This window comes from Sceloporus undulatus, chromosome 4, assembly GCF_019175285.1.
Source record: "Sceloporus undulatus isolate JIND9_A2432 ecotype Alabama chromosome 4, SceUnd_v1.1, whole genome shotgun sequence".
Taxonomy (NCBI): Eukaryota; Metazoa; Chordata; class Lepidosauria; order Squamata; family Phrynosomatidae; genus Sceloporus; species Sceloporus undulatus.
This window is the reverse complement of record NC_056525.1, coordinates 64,158,545-64,171,566: the sequence shown is the minus strand read 5'-3', so window position 1 is coordinate 64,171,566 and position 13,022 is coordinate 64,158,545. Positions and strand designations below refer to the sequence as shown.

Sequence of the window (13,022 nt, the reverse complement as noted above, 5' to 3'; positions counted from 1 at the left end):
ATGATAAGGGAACTACTAAACTACACCAAAAGAATGCAATATTGAATACTCAAAGAAGCATTAAGGCTTTATGTTCTTTCTTTTATAATAAGGGAGGCCAGTACATCCCAGTGGCTCTCCAGGTCTTTGTTGCCAAGATTTTAGCACAACTACTATATTGTTCTGAGGTTTGTACTTTCAGTAGTTTTGCTCCTTTTGAGATTGTTCAAACAATTTTTTTAAGAATGATTTTAGGTATTCCAAATTGTGTCCCCAATGCTACCCTTCGTTTAGAAGCTGGTTTATTATCTATTGAGGCACGCATATGGATCCGTAAATTCAACCAATGGCTAAAATGCTTTTTGTCCCGGTTGGCCTAGCCCCATTAATTCTAACAGATCCTTTTATTTCTTCTTGGAAGAAATCCTTGACTCTGAAACGTTCCTCTATTGGGCTCTCCCTGACATTACTATCCTCGCTAGGCTATGACAAGGCAAAATCAGTCATCTCGCAGCGAATTAGGGACATCGATTATGAAATTCATAAAGGTCAATCAGCCCTGTATTCTATTGGGGAATCTGGAAGGCCTGGTAAGCATGCTAGATATTTTGTGTATTTGAATATCCCAAAGTTCAGGAGGGCTTTCATGTTAGCTAGATTCAACACCCTTCCATCTCCCATCCTGGAGGGCAGATTCAAAAAGATTCCCTACCATAGTCAATATTGCCCTTGTGGCTCAGAGGAAATTGAACCAATCAGTCGTGTCCTCTTTAGTTGCTGCTTATATACAGAATTACATGCTACTCATATAGCCCCAATTATTCATCAGCTACCTGGCTAGTAGACAGGAGAAATTTTATGTTAACTACTTTCTTGCAGACTGTAGTGAATATATAACTTTTATAGCTGCTAATTTTTTTGCAGCTGCTATCACCTGTTGTAAATTCTTTTTTTAAACAGATGCAGTAATTGTTATCGACATTTTATGGCCAAATTGCAGTAAATAACCCATAAGATTTTTGTCTTATCATTTGAATTCATACCATATAACTTTGCATAATTATGTTAATACATAAGAATTTGTATAAATTTTTATATTTAAAAATTTTTCTAACATAAAAGGTTATCAAATTTACATGTTCCTGAAACGATCTCCCAAGAGATAGATGTGTCGATAGTGGCTAGTTAAATGTCCATGCTAAATTTATATTTTAGAATATTAGCGGCTTTTCTTACAGCAAATATATATATATAGCCTACATATCCTGAGGTCAAATGTTGTGACCACATTTTACTTACGTTGTGTACACATGAGCATATTTTCCTTGAATTTCCTGAATACCCTTTACTGCTTTGTGCTGGCTGTGTGCCATAATAAATATTGTTGTTGTTGGGGGAAAAATAACTGCCATGGCTCAATGATATGGAATTCTGGGAATTGCCATTTGTTGTTGTACCAGAGCTCTCTGTCAGAAAAGGCTAAATGTCTTACAAAACTATAATTCTCTGAATTCCATAGCACTGAACCATGGCAGTTAAAGTAGTGTCAAACTGGATTATTTCTGCATTGTGGATGCAGCCATTGTCTGGACTTCCCTGAACAATTATGTGAATGATGCAGAGCGATTTCACTATAATAAAGCATATCTGGAAACATTGTATATAGTTGAAAACTGAGCATAGGCATTGGGTTCATTATTCCTTTTCCTTGCTGAATCATTAGGTGAATTTGTAGGCACTAATTAAACAATTTTCATTTTACCCCCTGCATTTTTCTCCTACTTAAGCCTGTTTTGCCCTATTTTTCCCCCTTTTGGTCACAGATATTGATGAATGTAGGTTGAACAATGGTGGCTGTGATCACATCTGCAGGAACACAGTAGGCAGTTTTGAATGCAGTTGTAAGAAGGGATATAAGCTGCTGATCAATGAAAGGACCTGTCAAGGTAAAATCTTTTCAGTGTCTTGTTGAAAAGAATTGTGTAACTGTTGTTTGGATGTGAAGATATAAGCATTTTGCTTAGAACTTTGAAGTAATTTATTAAAATTAATTTATTCCCCTAATAATTAACAATGATTTTAAGTGTATTTATTTAACTATTTAAATGACATCAATGGATTCAATAATGCTTAATATTATTGTGTTGATTTCATATGTTAATTTGGGAATAATTTTGAGGAGTCATTTGAGCCATTTTTAATAATTTAATTTTTTTAACTATTTTTTATTTTAAATTTTAAACTTGAAAACCAGTTACATATTAACTGTCATTAATGGTTAACATAATACATTAATGTAACAATTCTCACTAAAATATTTAATGTCAATTAATTAATTGCTGAAATAATGGTAAGAAATTAGTATTGAGACTGCTGTTTTCCAGTTTCTGACTAACTTAAAAGAGAAGTAGTGCATACATAGGTTTTATAGCCAATACTTTACCAATTCTTCTATCAGACTTTGGATTTCAGTGTGTTTCCATAGTTTTGAGTTTGCAGTTCTAATTTCATGTAGTCTTTTCTCAGTAAGATAAACACATGGACCAAAGTCTAGAAGTTACGGACCAACATTTTCCAGGAAGTACTGCACCTTCCTTGAGCTGGAAGTGCTAGACCAAAACAATCTTGGACACCTTGACTTTTTTTAAAGTCAACCTAATTTGTGGCTGCTATTTTAAAAAGGCAAAGTTTATACTGTGCACAATTAGAAAATGAAGTAAAAATAAAACTGTCAATATGATATTGTTCTACAAATCTATGGTGTGACAACCTTTGAATACTGTGCATTATTCTAGTGATTGCACAAGGAAGAGTATGATGGACATCTGCAAAAGGTGCAGCAAAGAGCAATGGCATCACTAACTATGGTGTCACCCAGTGCAGGAAGGGTGCACCTGCACCCCTCCTGATCCTCTGTCCCTGGGCTTTCTCCCTTGAGAGGAAGCCCAGGGATGGAGCAGCCAGCAAGGGCACACATTTGCCCTCTTCTGGGTATCACCTGGAGCGATCTGCACTCCTGCAGTGATGTCACTGGTAAAGATCAACCTAAATGATAAAAAGATTGAAGCAACATGCTTGTGACATTTGGGTTTATTTAGCTTGAAACAAAAGGTAACTAAGTGAGACATGACAGAGCTACATAAAGTGAGACATGACAGAGCTACATAAAATTACTCATGGTCTAGAGAAGGTTATCTCCCTCTTTGATATACTAGAACCAAGGATCAACCACTAAAAATGAATAATGGGAGATTTAAGGCAGATTAAAGAAAATACATCTTCATACAGCATAGTGCAACTGTGGCATTCACTACCACAAGTAATGCTAATGACTGCCAACTTTGACAGCTTCTAAACGAGATACGACAAAATTCAGGGAAGATTATTGACAACTGGTTACGATGTGTGTGTATGCGTGTATGTGTCCCTTTCATACCAGAGACAATATTCCTCTGTATGTCATTTACTGTTATGCATGGGCACATTCACAGCCACATATCCAACTTAGTATGTTAATTGTATATCTTGGAGTCCATTGAGCGTGGGAGATGGCCAGAGGGGAAGATGTCTGAACAAAGTAACAAGCAAGAGTACCCTACTTGCATGTTCTTTGAAATATACCCCTCCAGCAGCACTTCCGTGTGCCCTCCCCCCCTACTCACAATCACATACTCCCTTAAGTTTGGGTTTACCTCATAACATGTAGTTCTAGATGTTTTATAATACAAGCACAAAATTAATGCATATAAATATAATGAATATAGGTTATATTCATATAGTAGAAATAAAATTGATGCAAGAGTATAAAAATATGTCTGGATTTAATTAAAACTTTAGAGAGTTGTTAGATCTGGAATTGGAGATCATGGGTAGATGAAGCAGGTAGGGAATGTGGGATATGGTTATTCAGAACTTTCAGTGTATAAACTTGAAAGAAAGCCCTTATATCATCTGGACAGGTGTAAATGCAGAACATTTAAAAAACGACAACATTGATTTCCAAATCAGGCTTCAATTACGGGTCTGTACTGCTTCTTATGGTCTTAATTGAAATCATTTAATTACTTTCTGTCTTTAATTAATTAATTAATTTTGTTGTTACATGGTTATAATTATCTATTGTTCTTTATTAACATGATTATTGTTTATTGACATCATCATGAAACCTTTTCAATTAACTACCTATCACCTTAAATGTGTAAAAATGTACATACTTGATAAAGGTGTATGTTCATGTTTGATATATATATATATATATATATATATATATATATATATATATATTTAAAATATTGCAACATTAACACCCAGCCTTGTGATAAATGTGAAAGTTTTTAACACATATGCTGTTAAAAAAATCATGTGGGAGGCAGGTATAATGTGACACTAAGGGTGCATCTACACTGTAGAAATAATGCAGTAGGACACAACTTTAACTTCCATGCCTTCATGCCAATTCTGGGATTTGTAGTTTTGTGAGGCATCAGCATTCTTTGGCATAGAAGGCAAAAGACCTTATGAAACTACAAATCCCAGAATTGCATAGGTTGGAGCTACAGCACTTAAAGTGATGTCAAACTGCATTTTATTTCTATAGTGTAGATGGATCCCTAAGTAACATATTTGATAAATTCCATTATACACACACACACACACACACACACACACACACACACACACACACTCTGGTTGAGACAGAAAGTGTACAATTTTCAAAACTGTCCATGTGAATCTCTTCTCAGACATAATAGTACAGATCACAATAAAAGAAAAGAAAATATTTATTCCTATTTGTACTTCTGAGAGCACTGGTTGTTTTGATGAAGGGGAAAAAATGAGAGAAGAGAGCAATACCTTAAAAATCTGTCTTTTCCTTTTAACATGGAATGCATTATAAACCAGTTCTTCCATGCTGTAACACAATCATTCTGTTTTATTGATTTAAATTTAGATGCCTGCCTAAAGCCCTCAAGGTATCTTACAGAAAAACAATTAAGAACAACCTCATAAAAAGTATAACCTTAAGTAATTACAGCTCAAAACAAACACAATAAAACTTTAATAATAGCTACACAAAAAGCAAATCCAATAAAATCAAAGACCACCAGAGGGTCTGATGGGGAAAGGTTTCCTTCAACAGACTGCAGATCTCTGTAGTGTCTAATACCACTCTGCTACAGTAATCCTATCTTCCTATACTTTTTTTCAGCATGCCCCACAGTAAAAAAAGGAATGGAATTTCTCTTCCTCTGCACTATCTTAAAGATATACAGTATATGCAAAATATTAGCTCTCCCCCATGCACTGACTGTCATGACACCATTTCATAACCCAGGACTTTAAATGAGCTTTGGCTCGGGTATGCGACTGTATTCAGCATCAGGTCCTGCTTCTCTGAATCAGCAGCAGTTTCACCCCCGCCTCTACTGGCTGGGGCAGACTTCTGTTGACATCTGATCTGGTGCAGGTGTTTTCTTCTGAGAGCCTGGCCTGAGGGAGTTTGGGTATGTATTGGGGGTTGAGGCAGGGAGAGTTGCTATATGCTTAGATTGTGACCTCTTTCATCTCCATCCAGGTTCAATCTTGGTGATTTTCTTTCTTAATGAGATTGTGGAATTTAAATTAATAAGACCAATGAGATAAACATGAGGCCAATAGATTGGTTTTGGCAAGCAGTCTTTGTTTCTCAGCCCAAATCCCTCAAAGGACAAGTCTCCTGTAATTAAAACTCTACCAGGAAGGCTTATGTTCTGCTGGTGCTGGTGGTTGAGGTTCTTTCTGAGCATCTCACTGGACTTGCAATAAAGAAAAACTTCCTAGTCTTTCTGCTCCCCTTTCAGTTTTTGGGAGAGCTCTGGGATTCAGATCCCAGACTTGCCTAATAAGTTCTATTAGAGTAGGTCTTTGATCTTGCGACCCGGCCATAACCAAGCTCATAGTTTCACCGGCTGTGTTAATTAATCAGAAATAATTATCATCTTCCTTCCAGTTCCCCATTCTGTACTCACACTCACTATCACAATTCACTCAGCATATATTGAAATGGTGGGGAAAACGAAGCTGCCCTTTTTTGTTTATCTATTCATTCAATTTTTATCCCATCCCTCTTCCAAGAATCTCATAGAAACAAACATCATTTTCTCATTGAGAGAGGGACAGGCTATTTGTATGTGTTACTAGTCCAAAATCATGTCCAAAATCAAGAATGTTCTCTTGGCATTAGACAATTTTTGACTAATAAGGAAGTAAAGCAATCCAGGCCTCCAGGAGAAGGCTGCCTACTTGCTGGAATGTGGTTTATGCTCTCTTTTCCTGTCCCCAGATATCGATGAATGCTCCTTTGACAGAACCTGTGACCACATCTGTGTAAACACACCAGGGAGCTTCCAGTGCCTATGTCACAAAGGCTACACGCTGTATGGACTCACCCACTGTGGAGGTATCAGTGTGACAACTGTGGATCTGTAGGCTTCAGAATTCAGATTTTTTTGGGGGGGGGGTGTCTCATGTCTCTTATCTTCAGTTATAGACAGATATACCTGGGAGAGTTCATGTTTTGAAACAGAGCAGGGTCCATCTTTTTGTACTACTATGTGACCCTTAGGAGTCCTTTTATGAGGATATTTAACTCTGCACAGAGTAGAGAATGGAGAATACCAAAAAGCCCAAGACCCAAACTGAAGTAAGAAAAGGGCTGCATATTTGGTACTCTCATAATGTCTCACTCCCAAAATATGACTTAAATGCTTTCTGTTACAAGATAATATTGACCTATAAAACCCTATATGGCTTGGGTCCAGGTTATCTCCCTATATGATCCCACTAGAGTGTTGAGATCATCTGGAGAGGCCCTTCTCTCTGTCCCACCAACCTCTCAGGTGTGTTTGGTGGGATCAAGAGAGAGGACCTTCTCTGTGGCTGCTCCCAAGCTTTGGAACTCCCTCCTAGAGAGGCCAGGATAGCTGTTTTTGACAGCTGCCAGGCTTTCGCATATTGACAAAAGGTGCTGTTTTGTTTTTGTTTTGAAGAATTTTAAATTTTAAATTTTATTAATGTAATGTTTTAATTGTTTGTTTTTTAAATTTTGTATTTTTAATGTTTCATATTGTTTTAACTTAGACTGTTTTAAACTTTGTTAGCCATGATATAGCCAAGGCAGGATATAAAGAAATAGAATTGTTGTTGTTGTTATTTATACAGAACTTGTTTTATCTTCAGAAGACATTTATGCTAGACAGAGGAGGTCACCAAACAAAAGAAGAGTTGCTGTTGGCTGCTATATTTGTTGCTGTAGTTCTTTCTTTTCTTTTCTTTTCTTTTAAATTAACCATACAATATTTCTGTTGTCCTGCAGCATTCAGTTGCAATTCCTAGCACCAGCAGCAATATTTTATTCCCACTGAGAGTGTGGTTTTTTTTGTTTTTGTTTTTTTTTTGTAGGATAATGAAAAAGAATACATTACAGCAGCAAACGAACAAGCAAAACAGAAAGGACTTGTATGTTTCAGTACTCTTGTTTCATACTGGGTTCCTTGATCATTCTTTCTCACAGGATAGAAGTAGGGAGCAAAGATAATCCTCGACAATACATTAAGATTTTTAGAACATCATTCCTTTAACAAAGAAGACATGATCATGGGGTGTCAGAACATCCAGAGACCATAGTGAGCAAATGCAATGCACTGGAGAGATCGGAATGATGATTGCCCAAGTAGTCCACAGTACCATGGCATCAGAATGACCATTGATCAATTGCTTACAGTGTCTTAGGGCTTTCTATCCACAACCTACCATACGCCTGATTCTAGAGATACTGGAGTCAAGAGGCAATAATCAAGACACTCTATTTTGAGAGCTCTAGCTTCTTTGTACTAATCGGGAACAGTCCAAATTTAGACAATTTTAAAACTTTAAAACAATGTAATGCTAAGGAATAGATTGAGAGCAGAAGAAACACTCTATTTAATTAAAAAAAACCAGAGAGAAGGATTAGTTGCTGTTAAAAGCACCAAAGTGGAACAAACAGTTATAACAGCCAGCTAAAACAGAGATTGAATCAATGCAACATCCTCATGGTAGAGATTCTGAAGCCAGGATGCTGCTACAGAGTATCCCTTACCTATTTTTGGTGCTGGGGCACATCCTTTGAAACAGATTACAAACTACAGGTATGGTTTATATAGGAGAGGCAGTATTTCAAGAATGTGTGGTGTGCCTTTAAGTCATTTCTGACTTATGGCGACCCTAAGGCAAACGTATCACAGGGTTTTCTTGGCAAGTTTCTTCAGAGGGCTTTGCCATTGTCAACCTCTGGAGGCTAAAAAAGTGTGCCTTGCCCAAGGTCACTCAGTGGGCTTCCCTGACTGAGTGCATATTTGAACCCTGCTCTCCAGAGTTGTACTCCAATGCTCAAACCACTACACCATGAATGTACTGATACCAAGTTGTTTAATCCAAGGGTGAGCAATTGGCCAATCTTCACGCCACCCCTGTAGGATGCACTTTCTGTGTTGCTGGTGATATCACACCACTTCCGGTTTCTATTTAAGATCATTTGGGAGAGGTTCCAATGATCACAGGGGATGAGATGTGGCCAAACTCTGTGTTTGAAAGCATGCTCGGAGATTTCTAGGATGGCTTTTTAACTTCCCTTCTCTTCTCTTCCCTTCTCTCTCTCTCTCTCTTTCTCTTTCTCTCTTTCTCTTTTGGAAAAATCTAATTAGGTTTTTTGAGGGGAGGGACACACTCACAAAAAGATATGGTGGTGCATGTAACCTGTAGGTCATATTTTCCCATGCTCTAGTTTAGGTTTTCATAAGGGTACTGCCTTGAATTGGACTCAACATGAATGACAGCTACAGTACTGCGTAAGACTGCTGTAATATGTTCAGCAAAGAACACATCAAAAAATAATCTGGCTTCATGTTTTAAATTAGTTTCCATTTCCAAACTGTCTCCAAGAGCAGCTCCATGTAGATTAGTTGTAGTATTCTAGCCAGGAAGTGATGGATCAGTGTTGGGGGCATCACTAGGGGGGTGCAGGGGATGTGGACTGCACTGGGTGGGACCTCAGAATAGGATGACACCCATCAGACTCTCTACCCACTGTGGGGATATGGTACTGCTGCCCTTCCAGGTCTGGTAGGGCAGCTGGCTGGCTAGGAAAAGAAGGTACCAGCAGCAGCGCCATAGAGCCTTGCCATCCCTGCCATCATTGCCTCCATTTCTTGCCTGGCTAGCTGCCAGGCAATGGCAGCAAATCCCTGAAGCCACAACCACCACCACCCACCCCTTCTTTTCTGCTGCCAGGGCTCTCAGCGTGAACAATGCCAGGTCCAAAATCACTATTCTGTCTAAAGCAGTGCCAAGTCCAAAATGATCTCTGTTTAGTTCCTGGAATAAGTAACTGATCAAGGCTATTTCCATACAAAAGCTGACATGAACCAGGATTTGAAAAGGTTCAAATGATCAGCTTCATCCAAGAAAGCTTGGAGTTGAATTGCTACCCACACAGAGATGTTGATAGTAACACATGTTCTATCTGCTTTAGAAGTTGTACTGAAGTAAGGCAACTGATGTTCTGTAATATATTATTGCAAATTTAGGGCCATCAGCTTCCATGGTGTAGATGTGACTAGGATGATATGGTCATACCAGCATAACCAGTGCGTGGTCATGCAGACAGCAATGTTATCAGCATAGACTTGTGAAAATCTACAAGCCCAGAAATGGAGAACCTTTCAGAACATAGGACATTGGCTGCATATGTACCACAGTTATTGGATATCTGGTATCCCAGGGCTTCTGTTTGAGTGATACTATCTTTTTAGCCAGAAGAACAAAAGTAAATATGTTTATTGCAAAGATGGGTAAAACTAAACATTTGCTAGAACCTTTTCACATCAACAGTAGACATAATGAATGCATGAAGCTTTCTACTGAGTAATACCATTGGGCTGAATGGTCAAGAATTATCTGTTCCTAGTACCAAGATTCTTGGACAGACGTCTGATGAACCATTTTTGGACTGAAAACACTGGGAACAAACCTGTAACCTTTTTGCAAAGCCTGGTCTCTGTCACTGAGTTCTCCCATAGTGCATTTCGATGGCCTTGGCCAAGCATTCTGAGTCTGGACTCACTAGTTTTATTGGTCTGCAGCTACCACAACTTGGACTGCAACTCCCAGAACTGCCCATACTGCTTGGGGGATTCTAAGGCTTTTAGTCCAAAACACTGATTTTCTGAGGTCCAGGCAGCCTTTGCTCTGCTAGCCCCTTCCATGGTGTGTCTGCTGTGGTTTATGGACTCTATTTGCCCTTGCTTGAGGTGTGCGGAGAATTGTATATTATAGTTTATGTAGAAATGTTCAGTGTGAAGTTCTTTCTAGTCTTCACCTAATTTGTCCAATTAGGGAACATAAAATGAATGATGTTCCCTAAAAGATGCCTGCTGTTCTTTACAGAGTGGCAGGGCCAGACATTTGTCTCTGCAGCTGTAAACAAGGCGACAAGCGCTATTTGTGTTTGTCCAATGGGACGGGGGGTGGGGAAATCCACACTGTGAGGTTTTGGCACAGAATTTGAGAGGGGAGGAGGGGGACTTCGAAAGTTTTACAGTTCTGCAATTGAGAGGGGCGGGAGTAAAAGAGGTTTGGGGTTGTGCCAGCAAGAAAAATGGAAGGGCAGATGGAAAGCATAGAGGAGTTTGTTGGAGCATGTTGCTACAGCAGTGCAACTTGCCATGGTAAATCCAAGAGAGAGTTATGTCTCTCAAGATGCCCTAGATTACACCGATTAAGGCAGATGGATAAACAGACTTCAGCAATTATGCACACACAAACATGCACACAAAATGGCAAACAAATTCCAGTAGGCTAAATTCACCTTCCCTATCGAATAGGTGCAGATTTGTGGACTTCTGTGTTTTGAAATGTAACCAGAAATAACATATTGTTCATAGGCCAATGTTGACACACATACACAGATAGCTTTTTAAACATTGTTTAGACAATTATTTGATGTCTATTCCAAAGTGTGCAGAAGTTCTGTGCCTGCCAATTACAGATTACCTCTGTAGTTTTCAGACAAAGCTTTCTCGGTTTATGCAATTTTGTTCAGTCTTTCACATGATAATAGGCATAGCTTATCTATGGATCACAGGTGTGACCCTAGAATTCACATCACAAAGAGGTAATTCTAGATGGATTTTTCTGGCATCACTACAGATGTGGCACATTTTGTAATATGGGGAAAATGTCTACTTGTAATTGTACTTTTAATGAAGGGTTATTGTACTGAAATGGCAACTTGCCACAGAAGTGTTTTTATCTATAGGACTTAGGGATACATAGGTGCAGGAGATTCCCACACTTCTAGTGCAGTATTACTAAACCTAGAAACACAAGAAGCATTCTAGTAAAAGCAGAGTCTGCAAACCCAAGGTGGCTTTGTTCTACTCTTAGTAGATTTTTGGTGGAGGGGTGTGTGTGCGCGAATTGAATGAATCTGTGAGAGTGATTGTTCTAAGCCACCGACTGTATTTCTGTTATTTTGATTCCACATAAGGCCTTTGCTGATAGTGGGTTTCATGGTATCACTGACCATGTTCAAGCAGTTAGAACAAGAAGAAATTCAAGAGAAATTTGTCTTATTAAAGATAAGGTGCCATACTGGAACAAGCTAACTAATCAGAATTGCTTACTGTCAGAGTAGCTAAATAAACCAGTCTGTGATTTATTTATTGGGGCATGTGAATGCATAAGGAACAGTCTGCCTGGTTTCTCTCTCCTTGGACAAATCAGAGAAATAACTCAGTGTTTCTTTTAGGGTTAAATCTATGCTTATTTCCCTTAGAGATTTGCACATCACAATAAACAAGTTATGAAGTCCCTAGTTTTGATCTAACCAGCCATCGCAATTGGGCAGCATGCACCTACGTTACTATGATGTACTAACCAGACCATTTAATCCAAGGTACCAGCCTAAATATCCTAAAGGCACCAGATCCAAGAGGAAGGAACTGGCAAAACCACATCTTAAGTATTCCTTGCCTATGACATTCATGGGGTTGCCATAAATCAACAGGTGACTTCAAGGCACTCTTGTGTATACACACACACACACACACACACACACACACACTTAAGTCCTTGACACCAGGGATGAAAATCCTTGTTTATGTGGGTCTTACAAGGAAGAATAAAAAGCTTATTTCTTTCTCTTCTTTACTGGGCAAGATGTTAAGTTTTTATACACTGTTGCAGATGCATTTGTATTTCTGAAGCAAAAGCAAATTTTTGTATAAATTACAAAGCAGATTTCTGTGTGTGTGTGTGTGTGTGTGTGTGCAAACAGTAGTTACTGTTGCCCCCTTCCATAGAACTTTTAAAAGCAGAAGCAGTGGATGGATTTGTTTCTATCATTTTTGATTAATAATCTTGTCATTTGGTTCTTCTATGGCAGTGATGGTGAACCTTTTCGAGGCTGAGTGCCCAAACCGCAACCCAAAACCCACTTATTTATTGCAAAGTGCCATGTCCCTCTGGCTTTCTAGTAACAAACTCTGTACTGGAACTCTGCACATGTGCCCACAGAGAGGGTTCTGAGTGCCACCTCTGGCACGCATGCCATAGGTTCGCCATCACTGTTCTATGGATATACAACTCTCTCTCTCCGTGTGTGTGTGTGTGTGTGTGTGTGAAAGAGAGAGAGGGAGAGATTTGCTTAATGGTGTGGGAGGATGACTATTTTTTCAGAGAACCTTCTTGCCGAAATTGATGAGAAGAGCACTCATCATTTCACTCTTATGCTAGAGATGAATAATCTTGCTGCAGTTGCCCCCTTACCCCCCCCTACTATTTTATTTTTCTTATCAAAGGCAAAAAGTTAAGCAACTATTTTTTACATCCCTACTGAAACTGGTAGGGTTGTCTCACCCCATCTCCTAGTTGAGGAGCTGAAAGTTCATTGCCTACACTTGTTGATATATATTTAGTTAGAATTTTTTGGAGTTTACCATTTTGGTCACTTGACCTCTCGAGGC

At 38.7% G+C, this 13,022-nt stretch overlaps 1 protein-coding gene across 4 annotated transcripts in view; it reads left to right on the top strand.

Moving 5' to 3' along the window:
* The window catches only part of SCUBE3 (signal peptide, CUB domain and EGF like domain containing 3), a 177,224-nt gene that overhangs the window by 134,773 nt on the left and 29,429 nt on the right, over positions 1-13,022 (top strand). For all 4 annotated transcript variants that reach the window (XM_042464257.1, XM_042464254.1, XM_042464256.1 and 1 more), the window contains 2 exons: positions 1,803-1,925; positions 6,302-6,418. In XM_042464257.1, the coding sequence (XP_042320191.1) occupies positions 1,803-1,925; positions 6,302-6,418 (240 nt within the window). The remainder of the gene's footprint in view (positions 1-1,802; positions 1,926-6,301; positions 6,419-13,022) is intronic.